The 25,383-nt window shown below is 44.4% G+C and overlaps 2 protein-coding genes and 1 long non-coding RNA gene across 3 annotated transcripts in view; 2 read left to right on the top strand and 1 right to left on the bottom strand.

Moving 5' to 3' along the window:
• The window catches only part of LOC135542978 (obscurin-like protein 1), a 21,900-nt gene extending 6,332 nt beyond the window's left edge, over positions 1–15,568 (top strand). The window contains exons 2-22 of the mRNA XM_064970098.1: positions 1,753–2,022; positions 2,231–2,491; positions 2,775–3,080; positions 3,214–3,480; positions 3,685–3,960; positions 4,881–4,995; positions 5,278–5,438; positions 5,607–5,879; positions 6,124–6,399; positions 6,682–6,957; positions 7,141–7,416; positions 7,696–7,971; positions 10,748–11,017; positions 11,280–11,546; positions 12,162–12,428; positions 13,021–13,133; positions 13,300–13,456; positions 13,745–13,906; positions 14,062–14,166; positions 14,362–14,628; positions 14,893–15,568. Of these exons, the coding sequence (XP_064826170.1) occupies positions 1,753–2,022; positions 2,231–2,491; positions 2,775–3,080; positions 3,214–3,480; positions 3,685–3,960; positions 4,881–4,995; positions 5,278–5,438; positions 5,607–5,879; positions 6,124–6,399; positions 6,682–6,957; positions 7,141–7,416; positions 7,696–7,971; positions 10,748–11,017; positions 11,280–11,546; positions 12,162–12,428; positions 13,021–13,133; positions 13,300–13,456; positions 13,745–13,906; positions 14,062–14,166; positions 14,362–14,628; positions 14,893–15,170 (4,919 nt within the window). The 3' untranslated portion in view covers positions 15,171–15,568. The remainder of the gene's footprint in view (positions 1–1,752; positions 2,023–2,230; positions 2,492–2,774; positions 3,081–3,213; positions 3,481–3,684; positions 3,961–4,880; positions 4,996–5,277; positions 5,439–5,606; positions 5,880–6,123; positions 6,400–6,681; positions 6,958–7,140; positions 7,417–7,695; positions 7,972–10,747; positions 11,018–11,279; positions 11,547–12,161; positions 12,429–13,020; positions 13,134–13,299; positions 13,457–13,744; positions 13,907–14,061; positions 14,167–14,361; positions 14,629–14,892) is intronic.
• Positions 15,560–25,330, bottom strand: LOC135543322 (carboxy-terminal domain RNA polymerase II polypeptide A small phosphatase 1-like). Its single transcript, XM_064970501.1, has 7 exons — positions 24,987–25,330; positions 21,758–21,903; positions 21,033–21,134; positions 20,462–20,518; positions 19,856–19,948; positions 19,103–19,288; positions 15,560–18,644 (listed from the first exon to the last, which is right to left on the bottom strand). The coding sequence occupies exons 1-7, from the start codon at positions 25,048–25,050 to the stop codon at positions 18,516–18,518; spliced, it is 777 nt and encodes a 258-aa protein (XP_064826573.1). The 5' UTR covers positions 25,051–25,330; the 3' UTR covers positions 15,560–18,515.
• LOC135543324 (uncharacterized) overlaps positions 24,210–25,383 on the top strand; it is a 21,819-nt gene continuing 20,645 nt past the window's right edge. Inside the window, exon 1 of the long non-coding RNA XR_010456201.1 lies at positions 24,210–24,354. This is a non-coding gene — a long non-coding RNA (uncharacterized LOC135543324). The remainder of the gene's footprint in view (positions 24,355–25,383) is intronic.

The following is a 25,383-nucleotide window of genomic DNA, read 5'->3' as shown; positions in this document are numbered from 1 at the left end:
ATCTAAAGCATTGTAAAAACAACCTAAAATGTACCTAAAGCATTGTAAAAACAACCTAAAATGTACCTAAAGCATTGTAAAAACAACCTAAAATGTACCTAAAGCATTGTAAAAACAACCTCAAATGTACCTAAAGCATTGTAAAAACAACCTCAAATGTATCTAAAGCATTGTAAAAACAACCTAAAATGAGGGTTAAGCACTGTAAAAACAACCTAAAATGTGCCTAAAGCATTGTAAAAACAACCTAAAATGTACCTAAAGCATTGTAAAAACAACCTCAAATGTATCTAAAGCATTGTAAAAACAACCTAAAATGTACCTAAAGCATTGTAAAAGCAACCTAAAATGTACCTAAAGCATTGTAAAAACAACCTAAAATGTACCTAAAGCATTGTAAAAACAACCTCAAATGTATCTAAAGCATTGTAAAAACAACCTAAAATGTACCTAAAGCACTGTAGAAACAACTTAAAATGTACCTAAAGCACTGTAAAAACAACCTAAAATGTACCTTAAGCATTGTAAAAACAACCTCAAATGTGCCTAAAGCATTGTAAAAACAACCTCAAATGTATCTAAAGCATTGTAAAAACAACCTCAAATGTATCTAAAGCATTGTAAAAACAACCTAAATGTATGCATTGTAAAAGCAACCTAAAATGTACCTAAAGCATTGTAAAAACAACCTCAAATGTATCTAAAGCATTGTAAAAACAACCTAAAATGTATCTAAAGCATTGTAAAAACAACCTCAAATGTATCTAAAGCATTGTAAAAACAACCTAAAATGTGGGTTAAGCACTGTAAAAACAACCTCAAATGTATCTAAAGCATTGTAAAAACAACCTAAAATGTACCTAAAGCATTGTAAAAGCAACCTAAAATGTACCTAAAGCATTGTAAAAACAACCTCAAATGTATCTAAAGCATTGTAAAAACAACCTAAAATGTATCTAAAGCATTGTAAAAACAACCTCAAATGTATCTAAAGCATTGTAAAAACAACCTAAAATGTGGGTTAAGCACTGTAAAAACAACCTCAAATGTATCTAAAGCATTGTAAAAACAACCTAAAATGTATCTAAAGCATTGTAAAAGCAACCTAAAATGTACCTAAAGCATTGTAAAAACAACCTCAAATGTATCTAAAGCATTGTAAAAACAACCTAAAACGTATCTAAAGCATTGTAAAAACAACCTAAAATGTACCTAAAGCACTGTAAAAACAACTTAAAATGTACCTAAAGCACTGTAAAAACAACCTAAAATGTACCTTAAGCATTGTAAAAACAACCTCAAATGTGCCTAAAGCATTGTAAAAACAACCTCAAATGTATCTAAAGCATTGTAAAAACAACCTCAAATGTATCTAAAGCATTGTAAAAACAACCTAAAATGTGGGTTAAGCACTGTAAAAACAACCTCAAATGTATCTAAAGCATTGTAAAAACAACCTAAAATGTACCTAAAGCATTGTAAAAGCAACCTAAAATGTACCTAAAGCATTGTAAAAACAACCTCAAATGTATCTAAAGCATTGTAAAAACAACCTAAAATGTACCTAAAGCACTGTAAAAACAACCTAAAATGTACCTTAAGCACTGTCAAAACAACCTCAAATGTGCCTAAAGCACTGAAAAAATACTGTACAGGGACATAGCAAATCACTACACAGAGACATACTGCAATATGTTTTCCAGACAGTGTATAAACCAATCCACAACGACCTCCCTTTCCACCCGTGTGCAGCTCCAGCGGTGCGGTTCAGGCGGTCTCTGCAAGACGTGGAGGTGAGAGAGAGAGGCATGGCCGTGTTGGAGTGTGAGGTACCTCATGAGGGCATCCCTACTGCCTGGTACCTGGAGGACCAGAGACTGCAGCCAGGGGGTAAATACGACATAGAGCAGAACGGAGCCGGACGCAGGCTCACTATCCGAGATGTAGGAGCGGACGACGATGGGGTCTATCTCTGTGAGATGCCTGATGGAGGGAGGAGTATCGCTGAGCTGGCCGTCAAAGGTAGGTAGTCGTCTTATAGTATGGAAGAAGTATAGCAGTGTATCATTCACTCATTTAATACAGTCTAGAAAATACATATTTGAGCATCAGAACTATTGAAACAATTTTTTTTAAATGTTTTTAAATTATTTTCTATAAACCCAATGATTTTTCTCCAGGATATACAGCCATACAGTACATGACCCTCAACACTCTTTCTCACCCACAGGCACAATTGTTAAAAAACTTCCTCGAAAACTAGACGTGTTCGAGGGGGAGAATGCTGTGTTCTGTGTGGAGGTAGAGGAGGAGAACATGGATGTCCACTGGTTCAAAGATGGCCTGAAGCTATGTGAGAGCCACCAGACTATCCTCAAGTCCTTTGGTAAAACCCACATGCTGGTGTTCATCAACGTCTGCCACGGGGACACAGGGGTTGTGACCTTCGTTGTGGGAAGATCCAAGACCTCGTCCCGGCTCAGAGTCAAAGGTAAGGTGGATGTTGACCAAGGTGACCCATGGCCCCTTACTTAGGGACTTTCCAAATCAAAGTTTAATCGTCACGTACACAGTTTACAGTTAACGTTTTGGGGATTTACCCATGTAGATCCGAAAGGGCTAGAATGGCAGTAAGGTGAAAAGTCCAGCTATACTGTGCAACATATCCTAATGTAGCTGCTAGAGACTAACAAACGTACGACAGGCTACAAGCATTATGGCAACCGTTGCTCACCTACTATGTACCTTTCCCCCTGTTTCGGTTTTCTCCACAGCTGCCAGACACAGCCCTCCCATCTGTCCAGTGGGGGTGGAGATGGATGTGGACAGGCCCAACAGCGTGCTCCTCTCCTGGGAGCCGGCCCCCACCAGCCAGACCACCACCCGCTCCGTCTATGTCCTGGAGAGACAGGAAGTGGGATCACAGGAGTGGCTGAGGTGTGCGACCTCCGACACGGCGACCTCCGCAGAGGTCATGGGCGACAGCGTGCCGTGCGAGGGCGATTACCGCTTCCGTGTCTGCTGCATCAATAAGTATGGCCGTAGTGGACACGTGGAATTCCCTAAAGTCGTCCATCTTGGTGAGTGCTGGATTGGAGAGACACCATGTTGATGTGATCAGGGATGAAAGGCTGTCATGCACTATGGTATTTGTGTACCCTGCAGCTATGGAAATTCATTTGATGTCACTAGTTTTGAACTCTCACCTCTCAGTGCCAGGTCCCAAGATCAGGACCCATCTCCAGGGCTGTGAGGTGACGGAGGGGGAGGACGCCCTGTTCTCCATCGATCTGTCAGTGATGGTGACGGGCACCTGGTTCCTGAACAGCACCCAGCTACAGAATAGCCAACACTACTCTATCCAACAGGCCAAGACACAGCACTCCCTGGTAATCCACAGCACCAAGGTGGAAGACCACGAGGCAGAGGTCACCTTCATCGCCAACGGAGTCAGAGACTCAGCGGTTCTCAAGGTTCAAGGTAGGTGTTGGAGAACGGTGGAGTGTAAAGAGAAATAACATGATAATGGCGTCAAGCTAGACAATCTGTATTGAGGAGGCCTTATAACAAGGAGTGTTTTAACATTTACATTAGGCTTGTTTGTACTGTAATGATATGCAATTGCATGATATTAGAATACTGAATACTGCTTGTACATATTTTTTGGTAACGATTCCATTCCAGCTGCGATGATGAAGTTCAGCCCAATGTCAGAGTCAGACAGTAACAAGAGGGTGGAGACTGGTGAACCTGTGGTCCTGTACTGTGAGGTGTCCCACCCCTCAGCCAGCGTGGGCTGGTTCAAGGATGGGGTGGAGCTACAGGTGACAGACAGCCTCAACATCCAATCAGAAGGCAACATGAGGAGGATCGTTATCCGATCGGCTGAGTTCACCGACTCTGGCGTGTACACATGCGAGATGATGGGTGATGTCATCAATTTCAACGTGGAGGTTGAAGGTGAGTTGCTGTATGTCATGTTTGGTTGTCATGGATATCATTAACATGCACTCTCAACCAGAAATGTTCTATTTTCCATATAAACATCAACTTTCTATACTGGAGGTTTTTCAGATGTTTGACCATCTCTTTGAATTCACAACTTCACATGAATTTATTCAGCCATCAGCCATGATGTCATACTGATTCACGCTGACGATCACCCAAGCTAACTGAGCATCCCATATCTGCCACCTTAACCAATCACCCATAACACCCCTAGATGTGGGAGCAATGTTCTCCCACCTCCCTGAAGAGGAGAGGACCAAGGCCGCTGAGGCTGGCGAGCCCATCGTTCTCCACTGTGACCTATCAGACCTGTATGCCCAGTCTACTGGTACAAAGATGGCGAGCAGATCTTCAACCTGCCTGGTGTAGACTTTCAGGAGGATGGGCATACAAGGACGCTGATTATCCAATCGCCTGACTTCTCCCACTCGGGCGTTTACATGTGTCGGACAGCTGATGATGTCAGTGTGTTTCAGGTGGAGGTCAAAGGTGAACAACGGAGATTGTTGTTCTGTGTTTTCTCTGAGGGAATCCTAATACTGTGTTGTACTTCCTCTGTGCCGGCTAGTCATCTTATGTTGTTGTTGTTGTTGTTATTGACAGGATTATCTTGGTCCTGTAACCCAGTGTGGTGGCTTCTGTTCTGAAAATGTTCTCTGAGTCTTCTCTAACCTGTTTTTCAGGTTTCCGATATGTATCTGAAAAAACCTCTGGAAGAGCATGCTTAGTTTGATCACACTGTAACAAAACAGTCCACTACTCACTCCAACCCCTCCAACCCAGCAAGCCTCCTCCTCAACAATCAAACACTAACTCTAACCATGACCATCCAACCTCCCCAGGTCGCTCACCCTCTCCCTCTCACCCACCAGGTCCCCCTGTGCAGTTCAGTGAGGTCCCTGAGGAGGAGCTCCAGAAGTCTGCCATGGAGCTGGATCCTGTGGTGCTCACCTGCGAGGTTTCCAGAGAGGACGCCAACGCTACCTGGTACACAGCTAACATACACACCGCTAGGAAACACAAACTGGATGTCATTATCCTTTATGATTTGGAGTCATTTCTGCTTAGAATATCGTTTATTTAGTGGGAACTGATCATGTTCAGACTGTAAAAAATATAAGTAGGCTTATTACAAAGTTTCAACAATTGCGAGAGCAGTGTTGGCCAGTTGGGTTCAGGCTTTTGTTCCAGCCAAGCACCATCACACCTGATTCAACTAATCAACAATACTGAAGGTTCATTGTCCTGTCCGCCATGACCTTCCTCCAGGTACAAGGATGGGGTTGAGGTCCAGGCCAGTGATAACATGACCATACAAACAGAGGGCACCATGAGGAGACTGATCATCCGTTGTGCTGAGACCTCAGATGCAGGAACCTACAGCTGTCAGTCAGGAGACAACAGCCTCTCATTCACTGTCAACATCAAAGGTATGTACTGTACACTAGCCTACATGTTTTCATGTCATGTAACAGGTGAAGTTGACTCCATTGTGTTGAGCAAAGATGAGACTTTGATGATGATGCAAACCTCAACTCTCCTATCCTGGTGGTAGAATATGCTCATTCATATTCTCCTTTTCACTTGTTGAAACTAAGAGCCTCCAGTGATGATCGTGGAGCCCAAGGAGGACGTGGTTATGGAGGGTCATATCTCTGAGCAGGTGGTCCTGCAGTGTGAGCTGTCCCGCTCCAGCGGTGAGGTCCACTGGTTTAAGGACGGCATTCAGGTCCTGGAGACGGAGAACGTCCAGCTGACGTCCGAGGGACCGTACAGGAGGCTGACCGTCCTCTGCGGCTCGGCAGAAGATTCCGGAGAGTACGTCTGCGACACGGATGGAGACTCTGTGTTCTTCCAGGTCACCATCACAGGTAAGATACTCCAAGGTTCCATACCTGGTTCATTTGTTGTGAGTGGTAGTGTAATCGTTTCGTATTTTGGGGTCTCCTACCAAACCAATCCCCCTTATCAGACGACAACTATTTAATTTACCTTTTTTACACTATTACACATTTTAATCTCATGTCAGACTATTTCATATCCAAACTTTTATTTAAATATGTACATATATTTTAATTGCTTCCTTTTAAATGCAAGTTGTTCTCCCTTTCTCAGAGCTTCCGGTGCGAATCGTCTCCCCTACTGAGTCTGAGCTGGAGCTGACCAGCCTGACGTCTGAGAGGCTGGAGCTCAGCTGCGAGATCTCCCAGCCTGATGCCCAGGTACGCTGGTACAGAGATGGGCTGGAGGTGGAGGAGAGTGCCTCTCTCATCCTGGAAGTCCAGGGAGCCCACAGGACACTGGTCATCCTCACGACCACTGTGGAGGACACAGGAGAGTATGTGTGTGACACAGAGGATGACTCGGTCACATGGCTGGTCACTATTACAGGTATGTGGTCAGTGAACTAACTCTGTTCAGCGTAAGAGGTTTAGTTATGTCAGGGTTAAGTATTTCAATCTTTGGTTTTGTATTTTTCAACTATGTGAGATGAATGGACATACATAATATTATTAACATAACTGTTCACTATGATTTCTTATAAATAAGTTAGATTTTAGGTATCTATATTATGTTATTTTGATGTATTGCTTTCTGCTGTCTGCTAATTTCCCATATTGCAATATTCTGTTCAAAGAATAGAAATGAACCAAATAAATCCCCTCTTCTCAGAGCCTCCTGTGAAGCTGGCCCGCTCTGAAACAATGTCTGACGTAATGGACTGTTTCTCTGGAGAACCCATCGTCCTGGAGATCGAGGTGTCACGGTTCAACGCTGAGGTGATCTGGATGAAGGATGGAGGAGAGGTGGAGGAGAGCAGTGATGTCACCATCACTGAGGATGGACTCATCCGCCGCCTCACCATCCGCACGCCCGCCCCGGGGGACTCTGGGAAATACACCTGTCTTGCCTCAGATGACCTCATCGACTTCCAGGTCAAGGTGTCAGGTAAGAGATGGTTGGAGGTGAATTGTACTTTGTTTTCACACAATTCCATTTGAATTCAATCAGGAGATTATAAAAATACTAATGCAAAAATAGAAAAATATATTAAGAAGTGAGGATTTCATGTCCTAAATTGACTGAATTCAAATGGAATTGACTCTCCAAATGTGAACATTCTCCCTCTAGAGCCCCCAGTGAAGATCGTGAATAGGTCAGAAGTCAAGACAGAGGTCAAGTCCCTGCCCTCTGATGACATCGAGTTGGAGTGTGAACTCTCCAGGGCCAATGCCGTCGCTAAGTGGTACAAAGATGGCCGCCGGTTAAACGAGGACGAGAGGTTCTATGAGGAGGAAGAAGGGGCGTTCCGCTCCCTGGTGATCCTTAACGCTGAGCTGGAAGATTGCGGAGACTACTTCCTTGATGCCGGAGATGACAACATCACCTTCCATGTCACTGTGCAAGGTAAAGAATCACCTAATCACAAATGTAGTCCTATCTGCTATCCCCTAACCCTTAGCCCCTACCACCTACCCCATACCTCAACCCCTCATCCCCTACCCCTTACCCCTATGTAGAGATCTTAGAGGATCGGATAGGTGTAAAACTAAGCACTATGGTGAAAATAATTCCTCCTAGCCTTTCAGAGTGCAAGGTGGATCTGTTAACATATTGATAATACCTGAAAACTGCATCTGATTTAAATCAACAAAAAAACTCAAAAGTCTCTTCCTCCTTCTCCAGAGCCTCCAGTGACCATCCTGGGGAACTCCGAGGACGCAGACTACCAGGAGATGGTTGCCGGGGACGACCTGATCCTGGCCTGTGAGGTGTCCCGGGCCAATGCCCCTGTCCAGTGGTACTGTAACGACAGACAGCTGACTAGCGATGACCGGACCTACATCGAGAGCTACGGCACGCTGAGGAAACTCATCCTTTCTGACATCCTGACCTCCGACTCTGGGAAGTACATGTGTGATGCTATCGATGACAAGATGGTCACCATGGTGAAGATCCAAGGTAATTGGCTGGGCTATATGGACAAACGGGTGTTTACAGTCTTACAGACGTAGGATCTTAGTTTGAGCCAGTTTGCTACAGCATGAAAATAATCCTGCAGAAACAGGAAATGTGAATTATTATATGGATTATAATTAATAAAACATTTTTGGAGTTGATACATTTTTCGTTCGTGTAAATCAAGTCTGACATTTTAAAGTGGAAATTATACACTTTAGAAACCTTTTGTGCAGGAAAAGTCTCAGCAACAAAATCGTGATCAAATTAAGTCGAAATGAGACCCTGTCTACAGTGGAATGAACTTTAACTTTAAAATGTATACTGTATACTATAGGATGTGAACCTTTTACACCTCATCCTTTATTCTCTCTTCCTCACTCTTTGTCTCACTCTCTCTCTCCCAGACTCCCCTGTCACCTTCGTAGATAAACAGGCAGTGAACATCATCACGGGTTATGAGGCAGAGAGCGTGACGCTGATGGGGGTAGTGTCTAAGGAGAACGCTCCCGTTCGCTGGCTCAAGGACTGGACGCCTGTCATAGGGGACCGCTTCCACACGGGGGTCGACGGCGCCAACCGGTTCCTTACCATTGACCCGCTGAGACGGTCGGACAGCGGAGAGTACACAGTAGACGCCAACACAGACGAGATGCATTTCAGTCTGCTAGTCAAAGGTTTTTAACTTCTATGTTGCCATTCTGTCTTTATCTAATTATATAGTAGCTGTAGGTCAGGGGGGAGCACTGTGTTTATTTTACCAACAGGGGTTAATATGATGCTATAAGCCAAATCCCAATACGAAAAGGTGAAAAATAGGCCCCAGGCTTCCCGGGTGGCCCAGTGGTCTAAAGCAAGTGCTAGATGTGCCACCAGAGACTCTGGGTTGGAGCCCAAACCTAAAGCAGTGCTAGATGTGCCTCCAGAGACTCTGGGTTGGAGCCCAAACCTAAAGCAGTGCTAGTTGTGCCACCAGAGACTCTGGGTTGGAGCCCAAACCTAAAGCAGTGCTAGATGTGCCTCCAGAGACTCTGGGTTGGAGCCCAAACCTAAAGCAGTGCTAGATGTGCCACCAGAGACTCTGGGTTGGAGCCCAAACCTAAAGCAGTGCTAGATGTGCCACCAGAGACTCTGGGTTGGAGCCCAAACCTAAAGCAGTGCTAGATGTGCCTCCAGAGACTCTGGGTTGGAGCCCAAACCTAAAGCAGTGCTAGATGTGCCACCAGAGACTCTGGGTTGGAGCCCAAACCTAAAGCAGTGCTAGATGTGCCTCCAGAGACTCTGGGTTGGAGCCCAAACCGAAAGCAGTGCTAGATGTGCCACCAGAGACTCTGGGTTGGAGCCCAAACCTAAAGCAGTGCTAGAGGTGCCACCAGAGACTCTGGGTTGGAGCCCAGACCTAAAGCAAGTGCTAGATGTGCCACCAGAGACTCTGGGTTGGAGCCCAGACATAAAGCAAGTGCTAGATGTGCCACCAGAGACTCTGGGTTGGAGCCCAAACCTAAAGCAGTGCGAGATGTGCCACCAGAGACTCTGGGTTGGAGCCCAAACCTAAAGCAGTGCTAGATGTGCCACCAGAGACTCTGGGTTGGAGCCCAAACCTAAAGCAGTGCTAGATGTGCCACCAGAGACTCTGGGTTGGAGCCCAAACCTAAAGCAAGTGCTAGCTGTGCCACCAGAGACTCTGGGTTGGAGCCCAAACCTAAAGCAAGTGTTAGCTGTGCCACCAGAGACTCTGGGTTTGAGCCCAAACCTAAAGCAAGTGCTAGCTGTGCCACCAGAGACTCTGGGTTGGAGCCCAAACCTAAAGCAAGTGCTAGCTGTGCCACCAGAGACTCTGGGTTCGAGCCCAGGCTCTGACGCAGCCGGCCGCGGTCCATGGGGCGACGCACAATTGGCCTAGCGTCGTCCGGGTGAGGGAGGATTTGGCCGGTAGGGATATCCTTGTCTCATCACGCACTAGCGACTCCTGTGGCGAGCCGGGCGCAGTGCGTACTGACCAGGTCGCTAGGTGTACTGTGTTTCCTCCGACACATTGGTGTGGCTGGCTTCCGGCTTGGATGCACGCTGTGTTAAGAAGCAGTGCGGCTTGGTTGGGTTGTGTTTCGGAGGACGCATGGCTCTCGACCTTTGTCTCTCCCGAGCCCGTACGGGAGTTGTAGCAATGAGACAAGATAGTAACTACTAACAATTGGATACCACGAAATTTGGGTGAAAAAGGGGGTAAAAAAAAATAAAATAAAAAAATGATGTTGTGAATGAAAGTCTTGTAAAGCACCGTGGGGTTGAAAGAATGCAGTATGATGGGGGTTTCAGAGGGCGATAGAAGGTATCACCAATCTTAACAGCTCTCTCTCACTTGTGGTCTCAGAGATGAGGGTGAAGTTTGCCAAGCCGCTCCACGACACCGTGGCCCATGCGGACGGCATGGTGACCATACGCTGTGAGGTGTGTAAGCCCAAGGCAGACGTCCAGTGGCTGAAGGACGGCGTGGAGATCGTCCCCAGCCGGAGGTTCACCATCCGGGCCGACGGCGTGGAACGCAGCCTGACCATCCACAGGCTGACCAGGGAGGACACGGGGGAGTACGCCTGCGAGTCCAAGGACGACCGCACCACCGCCAGGCTCAGAGTCGAGAGTAAGTATTACAGCCCTCAAAATGGGTGCAGGATTTAGTTCCAGCCCAGAATTAATACCCCTAATTAAATTAATCAACAAACCCTCGAGCCATTCGTTAGTTTTTCTTTCCTTCTCTCCCTTTCCCCTCATTTCCCCCCAGTGCCTCGAGTGGTAGAGTTCTTGACAGAGCTCCACAACACCATGGTGTTAGAGGGAGAGGACGCCACCTTCAAGTGCGTGGTGTCGCCAGAGGACGTGCAGCTGGTGTGGGGGATGGACGGCGAGCTCGTCGTCATGGGTGACCGATTCCAGGCGACGCAGAACGGCCTGTGTCACACCCTGGTGATCAAGAGCTGTCAGATCCTGGACTCCTCTAAGATCACAGTGGAGGCTGAGGGGAACGTGTCTAAGGCCACCCTCAAAGTACAGGGTGAGTCCACAGCAGACCTGGGTCAAACTGATGTGGCAAATACTTTCAAATACTTGAGATGCACTTGTTTAGCTTGACCTGAGTGTCAGATGGGAGCAGGCGACTCTCACACGGTTGTTGCTGTAAATGAGAAAGTGTTCTCAGTCAACATACCTACATAAATAACTCAAACAAAGCCTAAGGAAGTGGATTACCATACAAATGTGTATTCTTAGTGAACCATCCTTTTAACAGCATGTTTTGTCCTTCCGGCATTATCCAGAAGCTCAGGTGACCTTCACTAAGAAGATGGAGGCGGTGATGGCCGAGGAGTATGGAGACGCTACCATGGAAACAGAGGTCAGCCTGGACACGGGCGAGGTCCAGTGGATGAGGCAGGGTGTGGTCATCCAGCCAGGACCCCGACACACCCTGGGCCAGAGCGGACGCAAACGCAGCCTGACCATCTGCAACCTCAACCTCTCTGACCGCGGAACCTACCGCTGTGAAACCCTGCACGACCGCACGCAGGTCAAACTCAACGTGGAGCGTAAGACAATGTCCAGACACCATGTTATTCTGATTGATAAGGATAGGCTTTCATCAGATACAGCCCTTAGCTGTGGTATATTGGTCATTTACCACAAACCCCCGAGGTGCCTTATTGCTATTATAAACTGGTTACCAATGTAACTAAGCAGTAAAAATAAATGTTTTGTCATACCCGTGGTATATGGTCTGATATACCACGGCTATCAGCCAATTAGCATTCAGAACTCGAAACCACACAGTTTTTTACTATTGATATGAATGGGATTTCATCATTTAGAGTAACAAACCATAACAGTGTCCTGCTTAGCTGATAAAACAACAGCTTGAGTCCTGGATTCTATTTGCAACTAAATCTACTGTGTCTTTATATATAGTAGCTGTCAACAACAGCTACAAAGTATGTTGGCCTTCACTATCATGTATGGTGCCGCCAGCCGTCAGGCACTAAGTAACAATGGGTAAAGCCCTGTGGGTGAGAGATGGATGATGAAATGTTGGTATGTCATCTGACAATAATAGCCTAGAGACTATAGAGTGATGCTGTGGCAAAAAAAGTCTCCTGGCTTTAGGTGTGTTATCTTTTAACCATCTGTCAATGTCTCTACCTCTACAGCCCGTAAGATCGCCATCCGTAAGGGTCTGGTGGAGACGGACACGTTTGAGCGGGAGACGGCCTCCTTCGAGGTGGAGCTGTCTCACTCTGGCGTGGAGGGCGTCTGGCAGAAGGACGGCATCCGGGTCAAACCCAGCAACCACTGGCGGGTGAGCTGCAACGGGCTGGTCCACGGCCTCACCCTGTCCAACCTTACCCTGGAGGACACGGGCACCATCGTCTTCTCTGCGGAGGGAGTCCGGACCTCTGCCAGGCTCACTGTCAAGGGTGAGGTATCATCAATAATCAATCAAATGTATTTATAAAGGCCTTTTTAAATCAGCAGATGTCACAAAGTGCTGTACAGAAACCGAACCTAAAACCCCAAACAGCAAGCAATGCAGATGTAGAAGCACGGGGGCTGGGAAAAACTCCCTAGAAAGGTAGGAACCTAGGAAGAAACCTAGAGAGGAACCAGGCTCTGAGGGGTGGCCAGTCTCCACCCTGGCCGTGCAGGGTGGAGATTATAAGAGTACATGGCCGTTAAGGCCAGACCGTTCTTCAAGATGTTCAAACATTCATAGATGACCAGCAGGGTCAAATAATAATACTCACAGTGGTTGTAATGTAGAGGGTGCAACAGGTCAGCACCTCAGGAGTAAATGTCAGTTGGCTTTTCATAGCCGATCATTCAGAGGCCAAGACAGCGTTTGTGATATAGAGATGGAGAGGGAGAGAGAGGGTTGAGGGTCGAGAACATCGTCATGAATATCCAGTTATCTAATACAGGGGTCTTTAACCCTGGAGAGCTGTGTCTGGATTGGATGTTATAGTAAAGAACATTTCTTAACATTTCTTCCATGTTGTTGTTCTTTCCCAGAGACTCCAGTGACTCTCATGAAGAAGCTGGTAGACATGAGACTGGAGCAGGGCTCTCCTGCCACATTGGAGTGTGAGCTGTCCAGACAGAACGTGGAGGTCAGGTGGCTGAAGGTAATAGATGTACAACCAATAGACCTGCCGTATTTGTGTCAGTAGTGTTTTACCATGTTATATAGATTAGGCACAGACAGGAAGTAAACAGTTTTATCTCATTAAATGTTGTCTATCCCTGAGAATACGGTAATAATGTTGGTCCCGTCTTTCTTCTTGACTGTAGAATGGGACAGAGCTGAAGCCAGGGAAGACCCAGTACCGTATTTACTCCATGGGGAGGAAGAGGTTCTGTCAGCTGCTGCAGTGTAGCCTCTCTGATGCAGGCACCTACACCTGTGACGTAGGAGACGTCAATACATCCTGTAACCTGGAGGTCTATGGTAATATACTGTACACTCTCCTTATCAAATCACTGCAGAACGGTCTTCATTTCAAGTGCATGTAAAACATCGCAGTACTCTCACCAACGGTACTCTTTGTTGACCATCTAGTGTTGTTATAGTGACAGGAATGCTGAAACAGGTCAACACAGCCAACCTTGTACTGCGTGCTAGTGCCACCTAGAGGTCATGGCTGCCTGACTAATGCTCTTCCATTGGCACAGTTACGCTTGCACACTGTTACTATATTCCAACGTGTTGAACCAATCTTCCAATCTCCCTCCACAGAGCCTGAAGTGGAGGTGCTACATGGGCTGGAGGACCTGTATGTCCAGGAGGACCAGAATGCTGTGTTCATGTGTGAGGTGTCCATGGAGGACGTGACTGGGGAGTGGTACAAGGATGGACACAAGATACGACCCACTAGCACCATCAAGATACGCACAGAGGGTGAGTGATACATCAGTCAATCAATCAGTTAATCCATCAAGCCGTTAAACTTCATGATTGCGGTGTATAATTTGTTCTTAATTGACCTACCTGGTAAAGGTCAAATAAATAATAGAATAAACATTGAAATTCCATGTCTGTGTTTATTCCTTCAGGGACCAAACACTTCCTTCTCATGTGCAACGTTAAAGCTGAGGATTCTGGAGAGATCCGCTTTGTGACCAAACAGACAGAATCATCAGCCTACCTAGAGGTGGAAGGTAGGGCTTCACCTAACGGGCTGCAGGTTTACCTCACCTATCTCTGTGTGATGTTCCAGCTGATCTGACTTCAGTTCCTATAAGCAGACAGCAACCCAAACTCTGTTGTGGGTGACAGAACTCCGTGTCCATGATCTGACCTGAAATCAGTTCTCTTCACTGAAATATCTGCACTTCTCTTATATTTTTTCACAGAGGCCCCCGTGTCTATCGTGAAGCCTCTGAGAGACCGTACGGCTCTGGAGAAGCACCGCGTGATCCTGGACTGCACCGTGTCCACGCCGCGCTGTGAACTCACATGGTACAGAGGCAAGGCAGAGCTGGTGTCTTCTGATAGGCTAGAGATCCACAGTGACGGCTGCTACCATAAACTGACCATCCACGAGGCGACTGTAGAGGACGAGGGTACCTATAGTATAGAGGTTGGGGAGCACACATCCACAGCCCAACTCCTGGTGGAAGGTGAGTGGATGGTGGTTTCTTGTAAAACAATATGTCCGTATTGACATATTGTTGCTCTTTTTCTAAATGTCCCTGTCAGTTTACTCCTCTCCATCTCTCACCTTACCCCTTTCACATTTCTCTCTGTCAGTTTACTCCTCTCCATCTCTCACCTTACCCCTTTCACATTTCTCTCTCTCCCTCACACACGTAGAATGATGTTCCTGACCTTTTGTGGAAAAGGTGCTCCATCTCTTTTAACCCTCCATCCCCTTGCCTCTCCAGCCCAGTCCCTGGTGATAGAGACAGAGCTGGAGGATGTGGCTGTGACGGCTCCTGACCAGGCCTGTTTCCAGTGTGAGGTGTCCGTGGCCATCAGCAGGCCCCCAGTCTGGACTCTGAACGGAGAGACCATCCAGTCCAGCCCTGATGTCCGCTTAGAGAACCACGGAACCGTCCACAAACTGAACCTGAAACAGACCAGACCAGACATGAGTGGGACGGTTACCTTCGCCATGGGAAAGGCCAAGAGCAGTGCCAAACTGAACGTGATGTGGAAGTAGAGGCAAGGGGGAGAGAATGGGAAATGTTGATTCTGTTATGATCAGGAATCGAATGTCTGAGACTGTTTTAGGGTTTGAAGGTACTATATAAGAATGCGGTCTATCTGAGCGAGACAGAAAATGTGATGAAATGTGGTACTTAGGCCCCAAACAACTGTTTCAGGATCAGTTTTGATGTTTTACTCAATGGTTGGGGTTATGAGCAAAGCTGATCGTCAGTCAGTTGTAAAAGGGCAGAAAGTAACCTTGGAGAGAAATGTTAAGGGTGGATTCCAGTCACGTCAAAAGGTCAAATCGGTATGCAACACTTGGGTGTCTGAAGGTGTTACAATGGTTTATAATGGTGGGTATGAATGCCTGTGTGTATGGATATAAATCAATTGCACACATCTGTTACACATATTTATTTTGAAAATATATTGATTGGAAATTAACATTTTAATTCTATAATTAAGTAAAAAATATTTTTTTCTAAATATGTTACATTTTCCCCACTGTCATTAAATACTGACATCCATAGTTTGAATGAAGGTTTTTATCCAATAAATCCATCAGACAATATCTTAGGATAGAGCTTACAAACATTGTTACTTTTGAATGTGCTTCGATGTCAAATCGTGGCTTTTTGTGTTGCTGAGTATAGACTGCCTGAACACAAAAGCACCTGCACTGGTTATATAATTATGTTGTATTTATGGAAGATATAATCAAACAGTTCAATACAATTGGTATGACAAAAAGACTGTCCACAAACTACGTTACAGCTATTCAATCATAAATCACATGAATAATCCATAATATATTAATTTCTTTTTTTTGTTTGCTTTATTACAGTGCAAAACAAAATATACATATGTGTATAATATATGCATATATTATTTAAAGTGTTTGAATACAGGAAGAAGAGGTACAGCAATAGGTCAAGGTCCCCATGGTGATAGAAAGCTCTCTTCCAAAGCACTGTGAATGACTAGGGAACAGCCCTGAAGCAGTTGAAAGGGACTGGATCTACGACAGTAAATATCCCTACTGAGTTTTTATGACATTAATCATGACTTGAGATACGCAAAAAAAAACAGTTAAAATGTGTGTAAATCCTAGATGTCACATTATCTAAATGGCTGTGGGTGGCTTGAATTTCAAACCAGGATTCGCCCAGTTCCTATTGTGTGTGTGTGTGTGTGTGTGTGTGTGTGTGTGTGTGTGTGTGTGAATCCATTAATGCATTGTTAGAGAGCCCGCAACATTCTGGACATTGTACTACAGTGATTTCTGTTCATCCTTTGGATAACACTAAGAAAAAGGGCCAACCCACTTGCCAAAAGAAAAAGACGAATACATTTTTTTTTTTTAAGTATCTAACATGATTGACACAGGCACTTGGTGAGTGTTTAAGTTGGATTGTGAAATTTAGTAAAACATGTTTTAATTGTTTTTAATATTTCTTAATACTGATAGATTTATCATGGGTGTATTGGTTATTTAAACTCTGAATCATCTTATTTCACAAGGTATTTTAGTAGGCCTTTAGTCAACTTTAACACAGTGGCTTTTCCCCATGCATTCATAAAACAGTATCAATCAATACGAATCACTCAATCCATTAAACTACTCTTCCTGTTCACTTCCTGATAGACCATCTTAGTTTTTACTTACAAATAACAATTATTGTGTTGTTCCAAACCCAGGTAAGTACCAATTAATATAGTCCTACCTTGTGTCAGAAGCTTAAGTTTAAAAACCAAACTACCCAAATCCTACAATCTGGTCTAAAGAAGCATAGTATTTTCAGTCCTTTAAAAAGAGGTCATGAAAAAGGGAAAGTATTCAAGTACTGTTTCCAGTAAAAGGAGGGAGAAGTGTGCTTGTCAAAACCAGATGGATAACACACAGTCTCAACACCTTTCCTCCATGGTAAGGCTGGGCGTTACAGCCAAAATATATTTTTTGTCTAAATGTGTTTCATGATTAGTGCATAACCTAGAATGGCAACAAATAAATTTGTGATTTTAAATGGGCTTATTCTAATCCGAAGGTTTTATACTCACCCAAACCAGGACAAAACTGACAGTGAACTAGTCCAATTAGTAGAACTTCTCCTCTAATTTAGCACTGTATCAAAATTCTGTTATTGTAAAAATATATAGCGGTATGTGGATCCATACCGGTATTCACAATATAGTCGCCCAGCCCTCCTCCATGAATGTAGCGTTGATACTGCAGCAAAGGGACAACCAACAGTTTGCCTGGACAAAATGTAAATATGTTTTTCCAACACATATCCAGGTCCTCTTGCAGAATACCAAGGGTTTTCCAGGCCATTGACTGGTACATGGTACTGTGTCCATGTGTCTGAGCTGGAGCATTTAGTCTGTCTGGGTTGAGGTTCATAGTCCACAGACAATGTAATCAAAAAAAAAATCATAAAAGATTATATTGTAATTTAAGGTGCATTTCAGTCATCTGACTACTGTATTTGTTATGAAAACAGTGCCATTACCCCGTATAAATGTTATCTGGCACATTATCGCACATATTCCTATGGTTTTAATAAAAACTAAATGAAACAAATACGATTAAGGGACATGGGAACGTTTTGATAGCTGCAGTAACTGATAAATGTCATTCTCTACGATTCCTTCCCCCTTAACAAGTACTGAAGCCCACTCTGCTAGTCATTATGATACTAGCTAAGCGATGAAAGAAGTAAAACCACTCGACTTACACAAAGCCAATACTTTGCTTGTTAAAAATGTTAAATTGTCTCTTGGTGAATGAAATAAGAAACACATTAAAGTGTTAAAAGTAGTAAATATCCATTCATTCAGCTGTCATTTGCTTTTCCATACAGAGTTCTAGAACTGTTCGGTCTTCCGGAAACTTATTGACTCCAACCCGGCGTTGTAGAACCGATTCTGATTGGATCCTGGGGGTTCTCTCCCATTACCTTCCTGCTACATGGTTTTTCTTCATTGTGAAGAACGCTGTAGATTCCCTCTACTTGACTGTCCTGTATGTTCCAATGACATTTGATGAAAGGCACTGTATAAAATCCTAACTCATTATAACCCACAACATCCATCTACACAAGCCCATCTGTGGTTGAAGGATGGTAGATCGTGTTCTGGAGGGTCAAGTCCTATGTTTCCCCAATAGAGGGCAGTACTAGCGTGATCCTGAAGGGTTGAAGAAGAGGGGTGGGCTTGGAGCTGAAAGTCTTGTGGTTGATCTGGTGGACGGTAGGCTGAGGGGGTGTACGGTTGGTGTGAAGACGCTTTAAGGCTGCGGTTCTCAGTCTGTCCTGTAGATGGCGGTAGTAGAAGGGTAGGGTGACTGACAGCACTGCTAGCTGGAGTCCCTCTGTTGCCTGAGCACCGTGTAGACATCCTCCACTTTACTGAGCCCTTCGAAGAAGGGGATTAGATCCAGGAGCTCGGTGTCGGCCATGTCATCGAACCACGACGCCACAGGCACCTGCAGCCACACACAGACAGGACAGAGTCAAACATGCATGTAGTTACAATGAGAGAATTACAATGGCGAGGCACCAGAGTCGGTCATACAGCTCGTCACAGCGAGAGCCAGGCTCTGGTTTCAATTAACTAGTGAGCTAGTTAGAATGCAGCTAGAGAGACAGCTGATGGCACTTTCCTTCCAGTGGTACGACGTCCTGCTTCTAAATGGTCCTTCAGTCATATAATGGTATAGTTTATAAATGATTCATAAAGGTTTATAAAGAGTTTATCGTTTCTAAATATGTAGTTTTCTATACAATTTTAATTACAAAACGTTTTCACATAACTAAAAGTTTGATAAAGCCAGTCAGCCAACATCTGCCATCTTTAAAAAAAATAATAATTAAGTAATGGATGCTGAAAAAGAAGGAGGAACAGAAAGAGGGGGCCAAGGAGGAGGATGAGAGTGGTTCTTACAGCGTTGTCTGGGTGGAAGACGTAGGAGGCTGGGGAGTTGTCTATGATGATGACCTTGTTCAGGTCCCTGCCCAGACGACTCAGGTCCTTTACATAGTTCCCCCGGTGGAACACACACGACTCACGGAACAGACGGCCGCGGAACGCACCCCACTTATCCAGCAGGTCTGACACTGGGTCAGCATACTGGAGAAACACACATAGGGGTCTCCGTATCAGGGGAGGAAAACAAGTGACGTGATTTCCTGTCTTTTGCAGCTTTTGACCAGCCTTAAAAAGGCCCAATGCAGCTGTTTATCTCCACATCAAATCATTTCTGGGTAACAATTAAAGTACCTTACTGTCATTGTTTTCAATTAAAACGGTCAAAAAGAAACAAATAGCTTCTTAGAAAAATAGTAATTTCTCTAGCAAGAATTTTGCTAGGAATGTTTGGGAGTGGTCTGAGTGGGGAGGGGAAACTGAAAGCTCTCTGTTATTGGCAGTGAGGTTTGGAACTCTTTCTTATTGGTCTATTAACTCATTTACTCCCTGGTGATGTCACCAGGCAGGCCAAAACTCCCACCAAAACAGGCTGAAATTTAAGGTAGACTTTTCAAAACAGCTCTTACACTAAAAGGGCATTATCATTTTCACACCACTATTCCAACCACAGAGTGAAATATAAAACACAGAAATATCACATTTTTGACAGCAATGGGCCTTTTAAACTAACTTGTTTTGATTGCTGGTTTAACATGGTGCTATCCTCACCTTAGCCAGGCTAGCTGTGAACAGAATACATTCAAACAGCTCTCCCATCCTCTTAAGGAACTCATCCACGTGAGGTCGCTTCAACACATATACCTGGATGGATACATTGTATGTTAAGTTTAAGGTTTAAACAAATACATTATCTGTTCACCTCTAGTCTTAAACCAAATGAACCCCCCACCCCACTGATGCATTGAGCCGCCTTTCACTTCTTCTTTCTGTAGTGTTCTGCTGCCGAGGGTCATAGTCCTGAACCAAGTCATGCAGAATAGGCTTTACCTTTCTGAACAAACCTATCCTGGATTACTTGAATCAGGCCCAGGCCCATGATACACTGTTGGCTCCAACTTCAGAACCATGTAGGAGGTGACAGTCTCTCAGCGTGACTCCAATGTTCATTTTGTGGTAGAAAACCCAAGGACTCAGATGCCATTCTAACCCAGCTCAGAACCAGATTGAGCAGTTAGTAACATACAAATATACAGTATTGTAGGGAGCCATATTATATATCTTAAAAATACTAAAGGATTTAACATGGAAAGGTAGAGGCCAATGGCATTGGTCTGTGACAGTTGGGCTCGTCACCATGCATAGTGATAGGCTCACCTGATGAACAGTTCCATCGATCTCTACGGGAATGATAAAATCAGCATTGTTCACCGGCTGTGGGAATAATAAAGATACATTATTTTGAACAAAACCACTTAAAAGACATCCTAAACACCAGAAACAAGTATACATTGAGAGAAACCATGTGTATTTAGAATATAAAAAAACAGCTAGTCTGGATGTGTGAAAGTGGCAACAATGACAGAGATGTCATTGTGACTGCCAACAATAATACTGTGGAGAAACCAATCTCTTTCCTCACTCTCAGTGAGTGTTTCTCATTACTATTGGACATTACTGCCTGGTGATGTCATGCTTTCACAAGAGGGGAAAAATCTCTTTCATAAAAAGAAAACAAGATGCAAAAAGGCACACAAAAACATTTGTGTCCATAGCATTTGCGAGGATAGGACATTTTTTAAAGAAAAGCTAAACCCGAAATTAAATGGTACAGCAATTGTATCAATGTTCACCCATAGCTTTAGAGCTCATGGATGATGGGAAAATGCATCTGTGACTATATAATATTACTAGTGTAAATGGTGCGGCAGTATGTTCCTGGTCTTACCTTGAATGAGCTGTGGACCAGAGTTTCATCCAGGTCTATGACAACACAGACCTTCCCTGCGTCTTTTGACTTGGCCTGAGGAAGCAGCGGTCTGACTTGGACCTGAACCACACACCCAGTTAACGTACACAAACCACAAACTAACATTTGTCATGATACATGTACAATGCAAACTACACTGTGACATAGACCTAAAATACCACCAACACCAAGTCCCGTCCTAGTTTCTAACATTTACTATGACATCATAAACACACAAACAGCATTTACCTGGACTTAGGCAAACACTGCATATACAAACTAGACCACAGCATTTACCTGGACCTACATGAAAACACTGCATATACAAACTAGAACACAGCATTTACCTGGATCTACACAAACTAGACCAGAGCATTTACCGGGACCTACACAAAAACACTGCATATACAAACTAGACCAGAGCATTTACCGGGACCTACACAAAAACACTGCATATACAAACTAGACCACAGCATTTACCTGGACCTACATGAAAACACTGCATATACAAAGTAGAACACAGCATTTACCTGGACCTACATGAAAACACTGCATATACAAACTAGAACACAGCATTTACCTGGACCTACATGAAAACACTGCATATACAAACTAGACCACAGAGCATTTACCTGGACCTACGCAAACCATATACATAGATTCTAAAACTTCCCTGAATCATTAAAGAGAGCAGTGGTACATACCTTGGAGACAGTCCCGTTCTCCTCCACCAGTAGCGGGGCATTGTTGTTGACCGGCGGGGGCTCAGCCTGGTCATGACATAGGCAGCAGAAGAGGCTGTGGAACAGGCCTCGACTCCTGGGCTTCTTAGACGACGAGGGTGGGGGACCTGGAAGAAAATAATGAGTCCATCCGTCAGTCACACAGTCTTCCTGTATCTATTTACTCTCACTGCTCCCTGATGTGGTTTATTCACCGACTCTTAACTTGAGACGTGGATATGTTGTAGTTTGAACTCTTGCGTAACTTGTGGGGGGATGTCGATTGAACATATGTGTGGAAATTCCTGTAGCCCGAGTTGGGATTTGTCCCGATGCGAACAACATATTTCTGCAGATATGTTCAAAGGATAATACATGTGATGTAATGGTTGTTTTTCAAGTTAAATCCAGCAGAATTTATTTCATGTATAGCATCTTTAGTCTTTGACCTCCTTGCAATCATTTGGCTTCAACCTGAAGCCCTTTTCCCAATGGTTCCAATGAAAAACAATTAACAGATAAAACACTTCACTTGGTTAATAGTTATAAGAGGAATGTCCTTGAGGCGAGAGACATGATTGTGCAGCTTTAATATTTCCATGAGGAATATGTAAACTTAGCTAAGAAAGTCATGAGGGGCATGTCACTTCAAATCAGTGACAGTTTGAGTAGCCAGCCACTTAAATCATTACATCTAACTCAATTTGTTATAATGTCGAATCTCTATTTCTAAACGTTGCCTGACGATGACTGCCAGTCTTGGAATAAAACATTTTCTTAAGACTAAACTGACTTCACTTTTATTTACTATAATAAATCTCTAGAGTTCCACTACTCGCTCTCTGCAAACTTCTGCCCAATCAGAAAAGGGACAAATGTTTTCCTTAAACTCTCTTTCATTCTCTTTATTCCCTGTCTTTCTTTCACTCGCAACGTGACCGTGTTACAAACTCTTTCACTGTCCCCCCTTTCTTTCTTTCTCTCTCTCTCCCTCTCTGGCCCGTTCCAGACCTGTGGCCCCCTTTCTCTCCCTCTCTGGCCCGTTCCAGACCTGTGGCCCCCTTTCTCTCCCTCTCTGGCCCGTTCCAGACCTGTGGCCCCCTTTCTCTCCCTCTCTGGCCCGTTCCAGACCTGTGGCCCCCTTTCTCTCCCTCTCTGGCCCGTTCCAGACCTGTGGCCCCCTTTCTCTCCCTCTCTGGCCCGTTCCAGACTTGTGACCCTCCTCTGCCCACTGCCACGTCCAGGCCAAACCAAAACAGGAAGGGGAAATGCGGGGGCAGATCAGAGGGGGAAACAGATGGTGTCAGCCCACCACCACTGACGCAGCAGGATCAGATGTCACAACAAGGCAGGTTACAGAGAGCAGACAGCGACCTGGGAACAGGGCCTCAGCAGGGATACGTCTAATCCATTACCTCTCCTTTAAAGCTACAATATCTAACTTTTTGGGTGACCTGAACAAATTCACAGATCAATGTGTGTAATAAATCTGTCATTCCCATTGAACGCAGGTTGAAGAAGCAGTAGATCTGTTCTATGCTTCCCATTCTCAAGTTTTGTTTTTACTATTGGTTTTGTACACCAGCTTCAAACAGCTGAAAATACAATGTTTTTGGTCATGGAGAAATATATTTCACAGCGGTTTAGATGGTACAATGATTCCCTACACTATACAAGCTTGTTTTGTTACAAACCGAAATTACACAAACGATTAGAAGTTTGGCAACCAGGAAATAGTCTAGAGATTTCTGCATAGTGTATCTTTAAGAGAGGGGTCCAATTCCAAACCAGGCCCTCCCTAGGCCCTAGCCCTAGATCCTGGTTGAGTCCCCTGCCTAACAGATATGAAAGGATTGAAAGATCAACCAGAGGCCTTTAAGGATTCTTATATCATATGTTATTGTATCACAGATACAGTGGATACTGCCTACCAATCAAATCCTTTCACATCCGATAAACAAGAGGAGTCTCTGGGTTGGTTTGTGACCAGTAACGCAGGTTGCCCATTGGCCCAGGTCAGCTAGAGGCAGGAAGTTACAATGTTACAATGTTAAACAGGAAGTCATGGGCTCTCACTCCATTTGTGTCTCCTGGGCATGGCTTTCACACAGTGCTTCCCTTAGGATTTATTTCAGCCATGGTGGCAAGGTAGGTGGTACATTGCTACTGGCGTTAGTGCAATGACATGCTAGCTGTTCCCATAGACCTCCAGGCATTAAGCCAACGACTATCCATATAAAAAAATGTGCCTATGAATATAGGGAAACACTGCAACATTAACATAAACAATACTTGTGTAGTAATGTGTTATCAATACAAATAGAGGAGCTACTCATACCAGGAAGTAAAACTAGTCTACCTGGTACAATTACATCACACACACTAAATACAATCCCTACTTGTTGCCACCTCACACCTTGCTTGGCACATTATCTCCAGACTTCTCTGAGGTCGATCACGGTGACACAGCCACCACTCCGACAACGTTGTGACCAAGTTGTGGACAACGAACCAAAATGGCATTTCACTTATAGCCTATGGCTGTAGTTTAACTGTGCCATCCAATGAGGAAGTACAAGGTGCGTGGGCAGGCCTTAATCTTTGTTTTGAATGGGTCATTATAATGTAGATACTAGGGCTGGCTACTGAAACTGTACAGTCCTCTTGTGGTAACTGCTGAATGCATGACAGCGGGAAAAGCTTTTCAAGAACGCAGCACCCATAACACACAGTCTTCTAGACCAATGGTTAACGTAAACAAGTCACACGTTTATAAATGCATCCGTCTGTAGCCTAGTACACAGCTGCTTTTTAAATGTTAAATGTTAAAACTCTCAACAAGTAATTTCAGCAGTGTTCGCTTTTTTTTAGGAGGTCTATGACAGACAGCAACTGCAGCCTCGTCAATTAATTGTAGCTACGCGATTTGATTGAGTGGGCTCGTCCGTCCTCACTGCAGTAACCTTGCCTGTCAAAAAGTTGCTTCGCGTATCACAACAATGTTGCCATTTGAAGCTTAGTTGTTGCCATTCATTGTGGTTACACAATGGTAGTAGACGGTTGCAGATTTGATACAGTTTCGTTTCGTAAACGCTGTCCTTGTCTTTGAAAACACCCAATGGACGACGAACTAGGCTAGCTAACTGTGAAAAGTGTTGAGTGTGGTGCAAAACAACTGACGTGCATCTTGAGAACTTTCTCCAAAACTTACCCTTCTCTCTATTCCCCTCTTCATCTCGACTAACTTGCGTGATTATTGAGGACTGGTGGTCCATTGCAAAAACTTTACCCACAATAGAAACTAAAAACTTTGTTCCGTTTTAGATTGTTCGCTGACTAGGAACATTAAATTATAAATGTGCACAAAGTTACATAACCGCAAACAGTATTTAAATACATTACGCATCCAAACGATTACATTTCTCGAATATTCAATGACGTACCAGAACGGTATAAAATCTACAAATAAAAGTTATATACATTTAAAAGGGAGTTGGTAACTTTGTTTCAACATGGAGTTCAACTCCGCTCTCAATTTGAAGATACAAACATGGAACTCGGCGGTTTCAAGGCTTCCCATTCCTTTTAAAGTGGCACACAAATTTATG

The sequence above is a fragment of the Oncorhynchus masou genome, chromosome 7, assembly GCF_036934945.1.
Source record: "Oncorhynchus masou masou isolate Uvic2021 chromosome 7, UVic_Omas_1.1, whole genome shotgun sequence".
In the NCBI taxonomy this organism is placed as follows: Eukaryota; Metazoa; Chordata; class Actinopteri; order Salmoniformes; family Salmonidae; genus Oncorhynchus; species Oncorhynchus masou.
This window is presented reverse-complemented; position numbering and strand designations above follow the sequence as displayed.

Excerpts from the sequence above, each read along its gene's own strand:
- LOC135543322 (XM_064970501.1), bottom strand. The coding sequence starts at position 25,050 with ATGGACCACCAGTCCTCAATAATCACGCAAGTTAGTCGAGATGAAGAG. Across the intron at positions 20,519-21,032 it reads TGGTCCACAGCTCATTCAAG|CCGGTGAACAATGCTGATTT; the intron begins GTAAGACCAGGA and ends TTATTCCCACAG. Across the intron at positions 18,645-19,102 it reads TCTTCCACCCAGACAACGCT|GTGCCTGTGGCGTCGTGGTT; the intron begins GTAAGAACCACT and ends GTGTGGCTGCAG.